The sequence below is a fragment of the Xyrauchen texanus genome, chromosome 1 (assembly GCF_025860055.1).
Source record: "Xyrauchen texanus isolate HMW12.3.18 chromosome 1, RBS_HiC_50CHRs, whole genome shotgun sequence".
In the NCBI taxonomy this organism is placed as follows: domain Eukaryota; kingdom Metazoa; phylum Chordata; class Actinopteri; order Cypriniformes; family Catostomidae; genus Xyrauchen; species Xyrauchen texanus.
Window position 1 is genome coordinate 27090954 of NC_068276.1, and position 16744 is coordinate 27107697.

Below are 16744 nucleotides of genomic sequence, written 5' to 3' on the forward strand. Positions count from 1 at the left end.
GAAAGATTCGCAAGCTATGCATCACTTCCTGCCTAAGCGCTCCAGCTCATCTCAAAAACCGCCCCAGCAGCAGCAGCGAGCCAGGGCAGAGCCACCCGTCTCCCAGCCAAAGAGCAGACCGGAGAAGGACGCTCGACACCGCTCGCTCCGCTGGTCGAAGAAAGCCGCAGGAGCAACGAGGCCCTCGACCCAGAATCACCCTGAATACAGAGCCTCGTAAGTCTTCCTAGCAGCAGGAAGAAAAAGAGGAAGTACGTGTCTCGCAGATGCTGGACTGCTTCCTCTCAAACATTCAAAACATTACCCAGTCCCCTTACAGGCGGCTGGAAATGTCTATACAGCAGTCAATGGGCCAGTCATAAAACTCGCTCACCTGCAATCAAACGCCGTTTTTACGGCGACACACAGAAATCACCAAAAGAGTCATTTTCTGCCTGTGTCACTAGGGGTTCACATGTCCACACTAAAGTGCACATTCCCACATATCAATACTTTCCAAACAGTGCCAAACACCTCCCCAGCTCAGGCTGGATGTCTCAAACATGTAGATCGTGTGCCTATTGTCATGTATGCATCGCTACACACAAGCACTGTTCCCACAGTTATAAACACTTCCCCAGTGAAAACGGGAAGTGCTATAAGTGTAGCGTGTGTGCCTGCTGTATTGCACGCACCCCTACACACAGCTACCCACACAGTTTCAAACAGCTATGCCGCAAACATCACAGATGTAATGCGCGAGCTAAGAACTCCCCGCTAAATGCGGAAAGCCTTATGAACGTGGCGCGCGTGCCCATAATGATGAATGCACCCCCACTTCAAAACACTGTTCATACAGTTTCAAGCACTCATGCCGTCAGCATTTCGGAAATAGCGCATGTGCCTGTACTCTCACACCCACCTCTGCACTCGGCATTCAATACAGCTGCTCAGCGCGCACCTGCGCCTCTGAGAGCCGTAGATTCTGTGTTAGCACAAAGCGATTTGCCGGGCGGGCCCATACGCCACTGCGACACACCCCAGCCGGCATTCAGCCCATATCTGTGCGAGCAGAAGCCTGGGAAAAATCCCCGACATGCCGAAATGGGTTTTGAACATAATAAAACACAGATACTCACTTCAACTCGCCAGAGACCACCCCGCTTTTCAGCGGTGGTCAAGACGAAAGTGAGGAAAGATGTGTCACATGTTCTACGCACCGAGGTGCTCAAACTGATAGAGAAGGGCTTATAGAAACTGTTCCTCCCTCTTTGAGCGAGGCGGGTTTCTACAGCCGCTATTTTCTCGTCCCGAAAAGGACGGTGGCCTTCGCCCCATCCTGGATCTCAGACATCTGAACAAAGCGCTAATGATCCGCTCGCTCAGAATGTTAACAACCAAACATATCCTCGCGCAAGTTCGCCCCAGGGATTGGTTTCTATCAGTGGATTTGAAAGACGCTTACTTTCACATCCCGATAGCGCTCATCACAGGCCTTTTCTGAGATTCGCTCGAGGGACAGTCATACCAGTACACAGTACTACCATTCGCCTATCATTGGCCCCCATACATTCACGAAATGTATGGATGCAGCACTTTCCCCTGAGACAGCGGGAGTGCGGATACTGAATTACCTCGACGATTGGCTAATCATAGCACAATCAGAGGTTCAGTTAATGACACACAGATCTTGGACTATCAGCCATTTACAATGCCTGGGTCTGAGAATAAATTTTTCAAAGAGCGTGCTATCCCCAGCCAGAATATTTCTTTTCTGGGAATAGTGCTAGACTCAGTGCAGATGACAGCATGCCTCTCATCAGAGCGCGCTTCTATTCGACGCCTTGCAACATCGTTCAGAACGGCGCGCACGCCTCGCCAAACGATTTCAGAGAATGCTCGGCCTCATGGCCTCGGCATCAGCTGTACTCCAGCTAGGATTGTTGCACATGCGTCCTCTCCAGCGCTGGCTCAAGAGCCGCGTCCCCACTCACGCGTAGCGCTCAGGCCACTTTTTGATCAGAGCGAATCACGGCTGTATAAAAGCCCTGACGCCCTGGAAAGCCATAAAATGGTATCAAACTGGCGTGAGTCTGTGCGTGAATACATGGAGAAAAATGATCACGACAGATGCCTCCAAAATAGGATGGGGGGCCCTTTACGAGGGCAGGCCTGTTTCCGGTTTTTGGTCAAACCCGGAAAAGTGCCTACACATAAACTGTCTGGAAATGAAAGCGGTCGCCTTGGCTCTCAGAGCCCTGCTTCCGTACCTGCAAAACGAACACGTCCTGGTCCGAACGGACAACATGACGGTAGTTTCGTATATAAATCGCCAAGGTGGACTCAGGTCGAGCTCCCTGCACTCTATGGCCAGGGAGCTCATTCTATGGTCACAACACCACCTGCGCTCGCTAAGAGCAGCGCACGTGCCAGGCGTCCTGAACCAAGGAGCAGACATGCTATCCAGAGACAAAGTTCTCCCAGGAGAATGGTCTCTCCACCCTCGGACAGTTCAGTGGTTATGGCAAACCTTTGGCAAGGCGGAGGTTCGCCTCCAAGGAAAATGCGCACTGCCCTCTCTTCTCAAAAGCACGGACGCGTTCGCCCAAGTTTGGCCGAGCCGCCCCTTGTATGCTTTTCCCCGATCACGATGCTGCCTCAGGTCATCAGTCGGATCAGGGAGGTGAAATGTGCAGTGCTCCTGGTAGCCCCACTCTGGAAAAACCAGACGTGGTTTCCAGAGCTGGTACAGATGATGCAATCTCCCCCATGGCCGATTCCGCTGAGGCAAGACCTCCTTGGACAGGCCAGCGGGATGATTCTTCATCCCCGCCCCGATCTGTGGGCCCTCCATGCATGGCCCCTCAACGGGTTCCCGAGAACCTCCCCAGTGGAGTTCTGAAAACCACTGCTGAGGCACGAGCCCCCTACGAGGCTTTGTATGCCCAAAAGTGGAAAGTGTTCAGTGACTGGTGTGATACCAAGAGCTTGAACCCCAAAACGTGCGAGATACCGAGCGTACTCGCCTTTTTGCAGGAGCTGCTGGAGGCGGGCCGCACACCCTCCACGCTCAAAGTCTATGTGGCTGCCATAGCGCGCCACACAGTCCTGATAAAGGACATTCATTAGGAAAAATGATCTGATCGTTCGTTTCCTAAGAGGCTTAGGAGGATGAACCCTCCTCGCCCACCTTCGGTGCCGATCTGGGACCTGGCCACGGTCCTGGACGCACTCAAAGGTGCCCCGTTCGAACCTCTCCGAACCGTGCACCTCAAGCAGCTCTCGCTCAAAATCACGCTCTTGCTGGCACTCGCTTCAGTTAAAAGAGTAGGCGACCTGCACGAGCTGTCATCAAGCGCTGCTTGCCTGGAATTTGGACCTAACGACTGCAGAGTTGTCCTTAGGCCAAAGCACGGGTATATTCCTAAGGTGCTCCCCACTCCCTTCAGAGCACAGGTGATATCTCTGGCAGCGCTATCGTCCTCAGCAGACGAAGGCGACGCAAATTTACTCTGCCCGGTCAGGGTGCTCAGAGTATATTTGGAACGTTCTGCCCTGTTCAGACAGACGGAACAATTATTCGTATGCTTTGGCGGCCGAACTAAGGGTCTCGCTGTTTCAAAGCAATGAATATCGCGCTGGATAGTGGATGCTATAGCGCTAGCTTATGAAGCCAAGGGCCTTCAATGCCCCTTAGGCGTCAGAGCTCACTCTACGAGGAGCATGGCCTCCTCGTGGGCATGGTCGAGTGGGATACACATTTAAGATATTTGTGCAGCGGCAGGCTGGGCCTCGCCTTCGACATTTATCAGGTTTTATAACCTACAGGTCCCCTCACTACATTCCAACATTCTATCAGTCTGACTGTGGAATGAGCTGGAGTATGTACATGCTGGGCATTATCTCCTCCCTTATAAGGTCCATCTCTGACCGACTTAGAGGGTTTATTATGCGTAACAGTACACAAAAAACTCAGTACATAAGATGTGTACTTGTGTTTGTACAAGGAGCGCCCCACCTTGTAGGTAAGGGCGCCCTGTCATACCCCACTAAATAGCTCGCCTCTGGCCGGCTCGTGGAATAATCACTTTGTTTAAGGCTCAGGCACCTGCCTCTGGCTTTATACAGCGAAGTCAGCACGCACGGCGTTTTACATGGGGTTCCCATAGCGTAAGCTATGGGAGAGAGGGAACGACTATTGCGTAAGCTGCCGTGCCTGTGCTTGGTCAGTCGCTTCAGTCGATTGAACCTAAAGAACCGGAATGACGGGATGCTCATCATATAGCCCTCATGTGCTAATTTCAGCAGGCTATGAGCACGCGAAAGCGTTCTAAATCGCCCCGTCATTGGTTCGAGCAGTTGCCGCAGCACAGCCAATGACCGAGCTGCCTCGCTCATCACTGTCTGCTGTGCAGCTGCAATGCGTTTTACATAAAGACTTCAATATTTCTCGAGAAACTGAGTTTTCCCATAGCGTAAGCTACTTACGCAATAGTCGTTCCCTCTCTCAGGGAACCGAGGTTACGTTAGTAACCGAGTCGTTTATATGCTCAAATGCAGCGCTGGTGTGATTTCTTCATCAGCTCCAGTATCATTAACATAAATGAGAATCCTCACGTCACCGTATCACCTTTACTCCCAGCACAGATGCAAAAATAGGGCATTTGCTCGGTGGGTGATTGACAGGTGAGAGGTGGTGCATGGGGCAATGGTGGCTCAGGGTTACCTACCAGAAGGTTGGGGGTTCATGCCCCAGCACCACCAAGATGTCACTGTTAGGCCCTTGAGCAAGGCCCTTAACCCTATCTGCTCCAGGGGCGCTGTATCATGGCTGACCCTGCACTCTGACTCCAGCTTAGCTGGGAAAACTGAATAAATTTCACTGTATATATGCAAAAAACTGTGTGTATAATGTGTGACCAAAAAAATAAAGGATTCTAAATACAATTAAAATTCACTGTCTCACTGAACCTCGCATTAAACTCCCAAGCATGTTAAGTGCAGCATAAATGTATAAATAATCAAACTAATGAAACCAAGTCATCCTGTCACATTTATTTGACTATTTTCATCCATTATATATATTATATACGCAATGTACATTAACCATCCCATTAACAGAGCAGCAATAGGAACTGTGCAATAAACAATGCATTTTATACTGATTATAACAATATTAATGTGTGCAAAGTGAAGCACTGCATCATATTACAGTGTAGATTTACACAGGAACAACATTAGCTACATAAACTTCTCAAAATTATTAAAAACCACTAAACAGCCTATAGTCTCACGAAAGGGATTTTTCTGAACATTTCACAGCCATTGTTTCAATCTTTTATTTATAGGGATAATAATATTACTATAAAAAAAATTATCTTATTTTAAAATTTGAACCATGTGCTGTGTAAAAGACAGACGTGGCTTCATGGCGTGAAATACAGAGTTTGATGAATATTATCCCGAATGACAAACATTAACTTTACTACACTCAGTTTTATGATGATGTCAGGAGCATGTTCATGAGATGAAATATCAGACAGAGAGATGACAGAAGTGTCTCTGCTTATTAAAGTGTCCATGGTGCGATCAGACGTGATTTTCCCGGAGAATAATTTATTATCTAATTATTATAGTAATGTATTACCAGTGTAAGTTCAGTAGCAGCAGCAATATCTCCGTGAATATGCTGGATGGTCGTATTATGCCCTCAAAGTTGTCATAATGTTAATTAGAGATCAAACATTTATACGCTATTTAATTTGTACGAAGACTATTAAGATCTTGCACACATTTCAATGTCCGTTGTTGATACCGGAAGTAAGTTTACCCTGCGAGGGCCACCCCCGGAAGTGAGAAACGCGGAAGTGTGAAAAAGGCCCATCCTTCAATTTTATAACAGAAGAGGCGGGATTAGTTACAAAACAGAACAAACGCGGGAGTTGTCATAACACTATGATGTCAGATGAAAGTGTATTAAATGTTCCTGCTTGCATTGACTTGGATGCAGAAATTAGTGGTAAAAGTTTAAAGACGGAGCTTATTTTACTGGTGAGTTTGAAGCTCGCACTCTCACTATACTTTTTCAGTTTCGCATATTTTAGAAATAAAAGGCGCACATGTCACCCAACATATGCTGCTTGTTATGTTAACAATTCATTTGTTTTCCCCTGTGCTGGTAGCTCGCGTGCTATTTGTTGACGTTTGATTCACCGGTATGTCAGTACTAGTCTGAGCTGGTGACGCTGTTACACCTTTTTCTAACTTTAAGTCCGAAATTATCGCCCCTGTCTCTAGGCAGATATAAGTCAAGCACATTTGCACAACTCTTTGTCTGTCCCGATGACAGGGGAATGAATAGTGAAACTTGTTTAGCCGCCATACATCTATTATTCATCCATCAAGTAATAGGCCTACTAAAGGAAACAACACAAGGAGTGAACGAATGCATAAACATTCAAATTTAACGAAAGAAAAAAAAACAGGTGCGCTGGAACACGCTGATTAAACATTTTAGTCTGTACTGGGTTTATGGATGACACCTACAGAAACTAGTTGTATTTTCAACTTCTGCAGAACTTCAAAACGGTGTTTATGGCGCCCCTGTCTGTGACAGTGCTCAGAGACATTTATGCAAGTGGTTAAAGGGACAGTTCACCTCGAAAATGAAACATCTCTCATCATTTACTGACCCTCATGCCATCCCAGATGTGTATGACTTACTTTCTTCTGCAGAACACAATCAAAGATTTTTAGAAGAGTATCGCAGCTCTGTAGGTCCTCACAATGCAAGTGAATGGTGAACAAAACTTTAAAGCTCCGAAAGCATATAAACAGGTCTCATATAAAGGATATAAACAAGTCTCAGTGGCCTCTGCTTCTGAGAATGTCAATCCACGCATCTTATCACGTGGCTCGTTGTGCATGACACCGCAGAGACTCAGCACGGAATGCTCATGCTACTCTCAGCGATCCACTCACAACTTACCACATGCACCATCGAGAGCTAGAACCACTTATTCCTGACCATGAGGAGGTTACCCCATGTGACTCTGCACACCCTGGATTCAAACTCGTGACCTCAGGAGTGGTAGTCAGCGTCAATACTCCCTGAGCTACCCATGCCCCAGTTCTTCTGTTTTTTTGCAGATTCACATTATTCGTGCATATCAAGTCCTAATGAGCAGGGAGGAGAAAGCAAAAAAGGGAGAGACAAAGCAAAAGAAAATAATAAATAAATCATTTTTGCACAACAACCCAGTAGGTGGCAATATGCACAAAGAATGCAAATTGGCGAAGAAGAACTCTCGGCAACGTGCATATGAGAGTTGAGTGAAAGTAGATTTATAGTAAAAACTATAATATTGATCTGTTTCTTAGCGACACCTGTTATATAGCTTATGAAGATATGAATTGAACCATTAGCGTTGTAAGGATTACTTTTATGCTGCCTTTATGTACTTTTTGGAGCTTCAAAGTTCTGGCCACTAATCACTTTCATTGTGAGGACCTACAGAGCTGAAATATTCTTCTAAAGATCTTTGTGTTCTGCAGAAGAAACATGAAGGTGAGTAAATGATGAGAGAATTTTCAGTTTTGGGTGAACTATAAAATGTTTCATGTATAATTCATAATTTTCAGGAGAGTACACCACCTCAGGTTCCTAGGATGGATGAAGTGGTGCGTCGATCGTCCAGAATTGAAGAAAAGCAAAAACAAGAGAAGAAAAATATTTTATCCCCTAAATCTCTGACATTTTGCTGTGAGGTGAAAAACACAAGAAGAGCAGTCAAAAGACTGGTAAGGACATCTGTTATGGCACACTTCAGCCCAAATTGTAATTGTGAACGGTGAACATGTATATTGTTATATTGATTATTATATATTGTCTTTAGAGAAGTGACCCTGAGGAAAATTTCAAAAAGGCAAAAGCAAACTCAAAAAATATGTGTTTTGATGGCCAGGAAACAAAATCCCTTCCAGTAAGTACAGACACTGCTGGATAAACTCTAAAGACTAAATGGCTGCTTTCCAACTGAATGGCAGAATTCACTTTTTCTTTGACATCTTAAACAGGGTTATCGTGATGGTTTGTCTGAGTATGAGCTGGAGCGACTGGAGAATATCAGACAGAATCAGGCCTTCCTCAGTTCCCTTAAACTGCCTCAGGTAAAATTTTGTACATAGTGAGGGAGGCGAATAACAAGTAATTTTTTATGTCTGTTTTGGTGTCTTTGTCCATTTTTCCACATTAGATGTTTGTTTGACTTTATATAAATTAGCAATACTACCTGTTTGCAGATCTCCAAATCTCTGAGACCAAAACCTTACCAGAAAGGCTTGAAAAAGTAACTAACTATTACAATTATTTTGCCATTTAATAGCTGTTGAGAACACTGGAAATACAACCATGTGATTTTATTTAGTCAAACAATCATATGTTTGCTTTAGGGAAAAGACAGGAACAGAGATGCTTCCGGTTCGCAAGTCAGTGAGGTTACAGAATAAGGATGCAGAGATGCCTCTTGCTGTAAATATGACTTACACTATCACTGAAAAGCCTGCTGCTGTAAGTAACTGACATATCTGTCAATTTAAGTGACATCCCACTATCAAATAACATAACAGTAGGGTAACTTAAGAGTCCCTTTTCAGGAAAAATGGGTTGCCAAACCCCCAGGACCAATACCACTGTATCCAGTCAACTTGGATGAACATGTCGAGCTACCTGAAGATTTGTTTCAACTCTTCAACTGGAATGAGGTCCGTATATATATTGATTGTGTACGGAAGAATATTCCAATATAAATGAGAATATGGCCATTTTATGAATAATTCTGTGTCATGTAAACGTGTTACGTGTTAGCCCAATTGAAATAACCCAATTAAAGGAATAGTTTACCCAAAAATGATAATTATTTATTTTGCTTTAAGTCAATTCTAATATTTAATCATGATTAATTGCATGATTTTTCATAGTTTACTGCAAATAATAGATTTTGAAAATAGATTCTCTTCAACATGAAGAGCTGTCACTGCGCACATAAATAGTACTTCATCCGAATTGTCCGGTAAGATGAAAGCACAACACTGTGTCAGGGAAACTCTGATGCTTTACTTCAGTGAGTTACGTGAATGCAGCTTTTCCCAGGTCCCATCTGGGTTTGTTTTGTACAAAATATGTAAAGAAATAGGTTATTTTTTTAATTGCTAAATGCAATAATCACGTTTAAGTAAAAAAAAAAGAAAGTTAGAAAATTTAGCATGTTAAACATTTCAGGTTAATCGCATGCATTAACACGTTAATTTCAACAGCTCAAATTCTGTCATTATTTGCTCACCCTTAAGGCATTTCAGACTTACTTTCTTCTGCGGAACAATGCTATCTATATGTCTTTTTGTCCATACATTGGAAGTCAAAGGGTCTTCTGGAGCAAAAAATTGGTTTTGGGTGATAACCGAAGCAAACTGTGCTTTTTCACTGTACGTGATCAATCTTGTGCAATCGTGAACAATTTCAACTTTAGCAGTCTCCTTCGTCTAAAGGATTTCAAGCTCGATTACACTTTGTGGCAGGGTGAGCAAGACACCGTGGGTGTGGCTTCAATCCTCTGAAAGGCATTTATTGGAAATAATAATAAACAAAATGTTCAAAAGGGGAATAAAGTGTTAATGGGGAATTAGTGTCCAAAATAAAGAGGGATCTGGCCCTCTTGCAGTGAATGGGCTATGTGAAGATGGGGAGTATCCAAACAAATGGTCCAGGACATGGGTGGGGTCCAGCTGCTGCTACACGCTCCCCTCAGTGGCACAAGGGGTGGTGGCTTCTGTGACAGCCTATCTTCCCTAGGGCTGTGGCGAGTGTGAGGGCAAGATGGTGTGGGGGAGCATGTGCAGTACTCCCTGGCGACACAGCTAACTCATGCTGGGGGTACGGGTCCGGCGCACATCTAATTTGGCCTGTACCCTCCCACACTGCTCATGGACCTGCAAGGATGCCAGTGTGCACATGAGGAGATGAGCTGGCTTCCTTAAGGAGAGGCCTGCTCTCCATTTTAATGTCATCGTTGATGAGGCTCTATTTACAACCGGTGTGCCTCATCCACTTCTCAAAAGAGGCTCATTAAGTTGCACCTCTCCTCTCGGCTCTTAGAGGTGGGGTGACGATGATGAGAGGGAGGGGCAGGCAATTCCACCACAACTTCCTAGTTCTTGATGCATGCACAGAGCACTAGATGTCACTTGGAAGTGTAATCAAGCTTGAAATCCTGATCACCATGGAGACTGCTGAAGTCAATGTTTATAGTGAAAAAGTTGTTACATTTTGCACTAGTCTCACACAAAACAGATGGATTACTTCATAAGACATGGATTAAACCACTTGTGTCTCATGAATTACATTTATGCTGCCTTTATGTGCTTTATGGAGCTTGAAAATTTGTTCCCCACTCGCTTTCATTGTATGGACCAACAGACATCATATCTCCATTAAAATATCTTTGTTTGTGTTTCGCGAAATAAAGAAAGCCATTCGAGTAAATGATGAGAGAAATATAATTTTTGGGAGAACTATTCCTTTAAGCCTTTAAGGGGCAGGCACAGAATTTATTTTACACATTCAGTTTTTTTTACATGAATGGTAACAAACCATCAAAACTACAGTTAATTTTATTATATAGTTTAGGGCTCAAGGGCCAAATAAGAGATCTTATTCTTAGTGACCACTATGCATAAAGGGCTTTAAAAGTGATTTGTTTGGTTTGTGCAAAGCATTAGTGTAAATTAACTTTGTGTATTAATTTGCATAACACTTTGCATTTAATAGCTTTAGTAGTAAGAGACTAAAAAGTGTTTTTGGTATGCATATCAGTGGTTTGAAATGCCATGTGCTCAAATATATCTTTATCAAATAGGCATATGAGAAAGCACACTAAGCTCATTAATTCTTTAGTGTTTACACACCTTGTCAGTTTACAACAGTTTTTTTTTTATGTATACGCACACTGGCTATTGTTAATGTTAATCAGAAATTATGTGAATGTTAAAATGGTCATTGTATACGCATCTATTGTTAGTTTATATAACACCTGTGACTTTGATTTGTATGATCTTGACCTTTTTAGAGCCCATTGGAACAAGAGAGAGAAACATCTGGTTTAAAATCGTGAGTAACATGTCAGTACTTTGCATAAGAGAGACGATGTAGTTCAAGTTATTCTTCACTTATGGAATGCAAGTGTGTTAGCATATGTCGTAAATGTGTCTACAAATTTGTTCTTAGGTACCAAGAAGTGCTTCAGAAGATGTCTTTAGACAACAGTTGTGTGGCAAAAGTTGTGAAAGAGCGTATCTTTTCAGCAGTTTTTCACCCCTCCTCTTCCAACTTGTTCATGGCAGCAGGAGACAAGTTTGGCAACCTGGGATTATGGAACATGGTAACAGTGAACTGGAGGGAAGGTGGTATATTTGAGGGGTGGGAGGTGTCTAGCCAGGTCAACTTCTATAAAGGTGAAAGGGAGACCACAGCAAGTGTTATTTTTGCATTCCCATTTGTTCTAACAGTAAAATAAAAAAAATCACTTTGTTACTGCAACTTTCCAAAAAAAGTAAAAAAAATAAAAATAAAATGCATAATGGTGGATTTACTGTCACTCCCTCAGCAACTGTTAGATTTTTATTTATTTTATTTTTTATTTATTCCAGGGTTATTTAACCGAGAATAATGCTATACATTTACTCTAAATAATTACGAAATTGAAAATATAGGCTACACTGCTAGATAAGGTGGAAATGTGCCATCAGTTCGTAAAAAGGTAAATCGTACGTATGTAGAGTCACAGAAGTTAACTGGCAGTGGGATGTCTAAATTTACAAGGCAGATTGTTTTGAGAGTTTATGGGGGATGTAGTGGTGTGTGCATACTTAGAGTTGAGAAGATGGATGAAAGTGAGATTGTTTGGAAGTTTCTTGACAATGGTTGAGAGAAAGGAGAGATTGTGAGTGAAAGTAGGAGTGTGGTCAAATGAGGGACTTTTGTAAGACATCGTTGGTTATGACATTAATCGTTTCTGGTGTTAACTGTGATTCCCTTAGGGTGCTGCATGGGGTGATGATGGTGTCCTCCTCTTTGAACCACACTCTAGACCAATTACCTGCATGGCATTCTCATCTCACTCTTCCAACCTCATCACAGTCAGCTATGACGGCTCTGCACGCTGCATGGACTTGGAGAAGGCTGTGTTTGATGAGGTGAAAATTACAGTAATTTTAAAATCATTGGTTGATTTAAAATATGCTTTATTTTTAGCTGATGCACTGAGCTAAATCCCTTCTCAGCAAATTATACTGTATAATGCTAGTGCTTGATATACAACCGAAAAATGTTGGGACAGTATGAAAAATGCTAATAAAAACAAAAAGGAGAGATTTTTGGAATTGGGGTTGTACCTCAGTGGTTCCCAACCCTGTTCTTGGAGGCCCCCAACACTGCACATTTTGTATATCTCCCTTTTCTGACACACCCAATTCAGGTCTTGCAGGTGTTTTTGATTAGGGAGATATCCAAAATGTGTAGTGTTCGGGGGCCTACAGTTGGCAACCACTGAAATATTGATATTTTTTTCATACTGTATAGCAGACACGGGCAACATATGGACCGCGGGCCAGATCAGGCCATTTGTGGCCCATGGATCATTTATCGTAAAAGCTTTTTTTCTTTTTTTTTGTTTGGATATTTCAGTTAACTTGCATTGTAGTGCAATATTCTGCTTAAGGAAAAGTGTTATACGGCTTCTCTGTGTCCATTCTTGAGGCTACTTTGCAGGTAAACCTTCTCAGTGATTAAATTAAATATAAAAGTAGATCTCGGCATCATTGACATGCGAACAATTTATTTTTTATTTGGCAATTTAGAAATGTTGAAGTCCCTTCGCACCTGTATGTTAATGTAACTCTTGCAGTAATCATTTGTCATATTCATGCAGTCTGTGTTATTCAGTTGTGTGCTGAAAGTCAATCCATCAAGGAGATCCGCATCATGACACTTTTAGCATGGAAACAGGAAATGTTTTTGAAAACAATAAGTAAACTCACCCACTGTGCAACAAACATTAAAAGTTCTATAATTTTTTTATTTTTTTTATTAAAACAGACCCCTGATGTAAATAAAGATTGTTAAATTGAATAATAAATTAACAGGGAAGTAGAGATGGTAAAATACATTTTATAAGATCAGCCTTTATTCAGTTTTTTAATGCCTGATAGAAAAGTATCTATCTTTGTAGAGCAATACAATACTTTAGGCAATTGCAGAATAATCCCATTAGTCACAGATACACTTCAGAAAATTGAGTACACAACTATTTCTGTAATTAAGAGATACAATAACCAAATCAGTGCAGTACAATGTGGCCCCCCATGCACTACTTGAAGCCTGATGTGGCCCATTTACCAAAATAGTTGCCCACCCCTCCTGTATAGCCATAGGGGAACTAATTATGATTAATAATTAGTGATTAACTAGGAGTATGATTAATTATGCAGGGATTATTAAACATAAGCATATTCTGTATCTGGGATTATTAGAAGAAATTGACTGGAATATCAGGCAAAATACATTATTGAATTAAAGGTTTGGACAATTCATTCACATCATGTAATTTAAATTGTCTCTGAAAATGTTGTAAAACATGGGGATCCAGTGTCCAAACAACATACAAACCTCTACAAATTTTACACATTTACTCTGCTCAAATCACAAAATTATGTTTTTGTGTATTTTCTAATTTTCCTAAAAACTAAATTATTTTACATGGGTAAATAAACACACAGCAGCGTAAAATAGTTAAGAAAAACATGCATCAGTCCAAAAGGAACAGCCAGCATTATCTGAAGCACAGTTTACATTTTCTGGCATCTTTTAAAAAACATCTAATGCAGACAATTGCAGAAGTTTGAGGGAAAAAATGGCTCATATGCTGAACAGTGCAGATTCACTGGCTTTTTACCAGCACGTCAATTTGCACGGGATCAGTATAACCATAAAGTGACCGACTTCTTCCTCCCATTTACAGATGTACAAGTTTCACAAGAAACACCTTTATTTTGTTGTCAGGTTTATCGCTCAAACTCTGCCCTGAGAAGTTTTGACTTTTTGTCAAGTGACTGCTCCACTTTACTACTCAGTAACTGGGATGGAGATGTTGCTATTGTTGACCGTAGGACTCCAGGGTGAGAAATGGGCTTTTACCCCAAAATATAAACATGCATATGGTTTTACTTAAGTTTAAAATTAATTTACTAACAGCATAACATAATGGGGGTGATTTGTGCTTACAGGACCTCATATGAGTCGCTGTACACCATAGATCCAAAGGCCCTGCGCTGTGTTCATGTCCATCCTGTGAAACAGCAATACTTTGTAGTTGCGGAAAGCAGGTATTGCCTTTCTTGATTTTGATACCACAGTTTGATGAGTAAATTAATAATCTACATATTTAGGAAAGCCTGCCTGTTTTGTTTGTTCTCTAGGTAAATTTTTCTGCATTTTTTTGGGATGTTTCTAGACACAACAGTGTCTGCTGACTTTTTCAGCCATCTTTGTTCCAGAAGAATTTTTCCTATTTAATTCTTCCATAGGGCTTTCATAAAATCCTTCATAAAAGAGTTCTAAGCCATGGACCAAACCAACCAGCTCCATGGTAAATCTCAACATTATAACCTTTGATTTGAAGTATTTGAAAGTTGGACAAAAAGACAATAGGTACAAATCAGTGTACATGTTTCATCAGGGCATGAACTATAAACTCATGAAACATTGTGAATTATGTAATTGAATTAAAAATGTTTTTGAACAAATTTAAAGTTGTATCTAATAAACTTGGATTTTATTGCATATTATGTGCAAATATACAAGTAGTTTGAGAGTGTGGGGAGACCGACTCGATTGTTGCTTGATGCATTCAATCAGTTCTTCAACAGAAATTCTGCTAGTTGACAATTCTTTTAATAAAGTTAATTACGCAGACTGATGGCTAAAATAAATGTATATTACCATTGATTAACACCTTCTCACTGTAGATCTGTCTTTAAAAGGTTGTAAGTTATAATTAATAATCTACACCCCTGCAGAGAAAATAAATGACATTTTTACTTCTGAAACCTAACTGTTGAGCTCTCTTACAGGACTTGTTAACTAGTTAAGTAAGTTCTGTCATCATTTAATCTCCATATGATTAAATTTTTCATTTACCATTGAACACAAAAGAGATTATTTGGCAAATGTTGAGGCTGTTTTCTTCTATACAACCAAAGTAGACAGTAATGGGGACTATCCTTTTAAGTAAACCTCAGAAATGTGCATTTATCTATGATTATTGCTGGTGATGTATGATATTTCTCTTTTAGTTCAGTGAACATCTATGACTTGCGCAGTCTGAAAAGAAGGAACAACCAGGCAGTCTCTCAACTCAACGGTCACTTTCGCAGTATCTCCAGTGCTTTTTTCTCCCCATTAACAGGCAACAGAGTTCTGACCACCTGCATGGACAACAAAATCAGGTGCTCGGACATCAAAAGTGCCTCTCCTAGAAATGCTTGTATAAGTGACTAAAAGATCTACCCTGAATCCCAACATTCTCTTTAGCAAATGCACCATTAGGGGATGCCAATGAATAAAAATGGTTATTATAACTATCTATATCTCATGAGCCAGAAAAGGACAGGTCTATAGAATGGACAACTGTGGCATACGTCTAGTTATTAACTGGTATATGAAAAGCTTGGAAGTTGTACTCTATGGTGAGCATGACTTTACTGATCTAACTTTACCAAATGCCTACATTGTTAAAGATTTAGATGCAAACATTTTTCTTGGCAAACCCCAACAGAATCAAACACCTTACCCAAAGGCTACATGTAGGTGTTATACAACTCACATTTTCCTAAATGCACCCTCAGTAATACCCACTAATAAAACCAAATCTAAAGTGTTACAAAATAAAAAAAGAGCTGTAAGAAAGTGCCTTCCAAGAAACCTGTGGCATACATTTTATTAGTCTTTGTTATTTTGTTTTAGGGTATTCGACACTTCCCAGATGGTTGACCATGCTCCTCTGCTACACTCCATTAGGTAAGTTTGGTTATCATGTGTTATTTAAGGAATGTAATAATTTATGCTTCTTTGCTTTTGATTTAATTGAGCCTAAATGTCTCAGTGACGTCTACAATATCTGTTTGATGCAGTCACGATATGTGGACAGGTCGGTGGTTGTCCAAGCTTAGTGCAGTGTGGGACCCCAAGCAGGAAGACTGTTTTGTGATTGGCAGTATGGCCAGGCCTCGCCAAATTCAGGTGTATCATGAGAGTTGTCGTCTCCTTCATTCTTTTAAAAATGAGGAGCACCTGACCACCGTGTGCTCCATCACAGCATTCCACCCAAGCAGAAATGCTTTGCTTGGAGGCAATTCAACTGGGAGGCTGCATGTTTTTTCTGACCAACATTAGGACCAAGATCAATTTGTTGATTAATTTAGTGCTCTGTTAATGTTCTGTCACCCCTTTTCTTTTAACAAATAAATGTTGTGTTTTTATATTTTTATGTGAAATATACTATGTTTTGTTGATTTTGTACTATCTGGTAACATTAAACATGTAATAATATTAAAGGAGAGGATATAAATACCACAACTAATATAGTTTATTTTTTCTATCAATGTCATATCGTATTTGTACTCTAGCAGCTAGCTGAACGTGAACTGACATCAC

General features: G+C 41.4%; 1 protein-coding gene across 1 annotated transcript; it reads left to right on the forward strand.

The window, feature by feature from the left end:
* Positions 1–5875: 5875 nt before the first annotated feature.
* Positions 5876–16689, forward strand: LOC127644248 (WD repeat-containing protein 76-like). Its single transcript, XM_052127378.1, has 15 exons — positions 5876–6030; positions 7621–7779; positions 7875–7961; positions 8056–8148; positions 8281–8327; positions 8431–8548; positions 8635–8742; positions 11103–11143; positions 11261–11414; positions 12073–12228; positions 14093–14208; positions 14317–14415; positions 15385–15537; positions 16055–16108; positions 16222–16689. The coding sequence occupies exons 1-15, from the start codon at positions 5935–5937 to the stop codon at positions 16481–16483; spliced, it is 1743 nt and encodes a 580-aa protein (XP_051983338.1). The 5' UTR covers positions 5876–5934; the 3' UTR covers positions 16484–16689.
* Positions 16690–16744: the final 55 nt, after the last annotated feature.

Bases quoted from the DNA above. Each gene is read 5' to 3' on its own strand.
- LOC127644248 (XM_052127378.1), top strand. From the start codon at position 5,935: ATGATGTCAGATGAAAGTGTATTAAATGTTCCTGCTTGCATTGACTTG. The intron at 6,031-7,620 runs GTGAGTTTGAAG...CATAATTTTCAG, and splicing joins AGACGGAGCTTATTTTACTG to GAGAGTACACCACCTCAGGT. The intron at 8,549-8,634 runs GTAAGTAACTGA...GTCCCTTTTCAG, and splicing joins TCACTGAAAAGCCTGCTGCT to GAAAAATGGGTTGCCAAACC.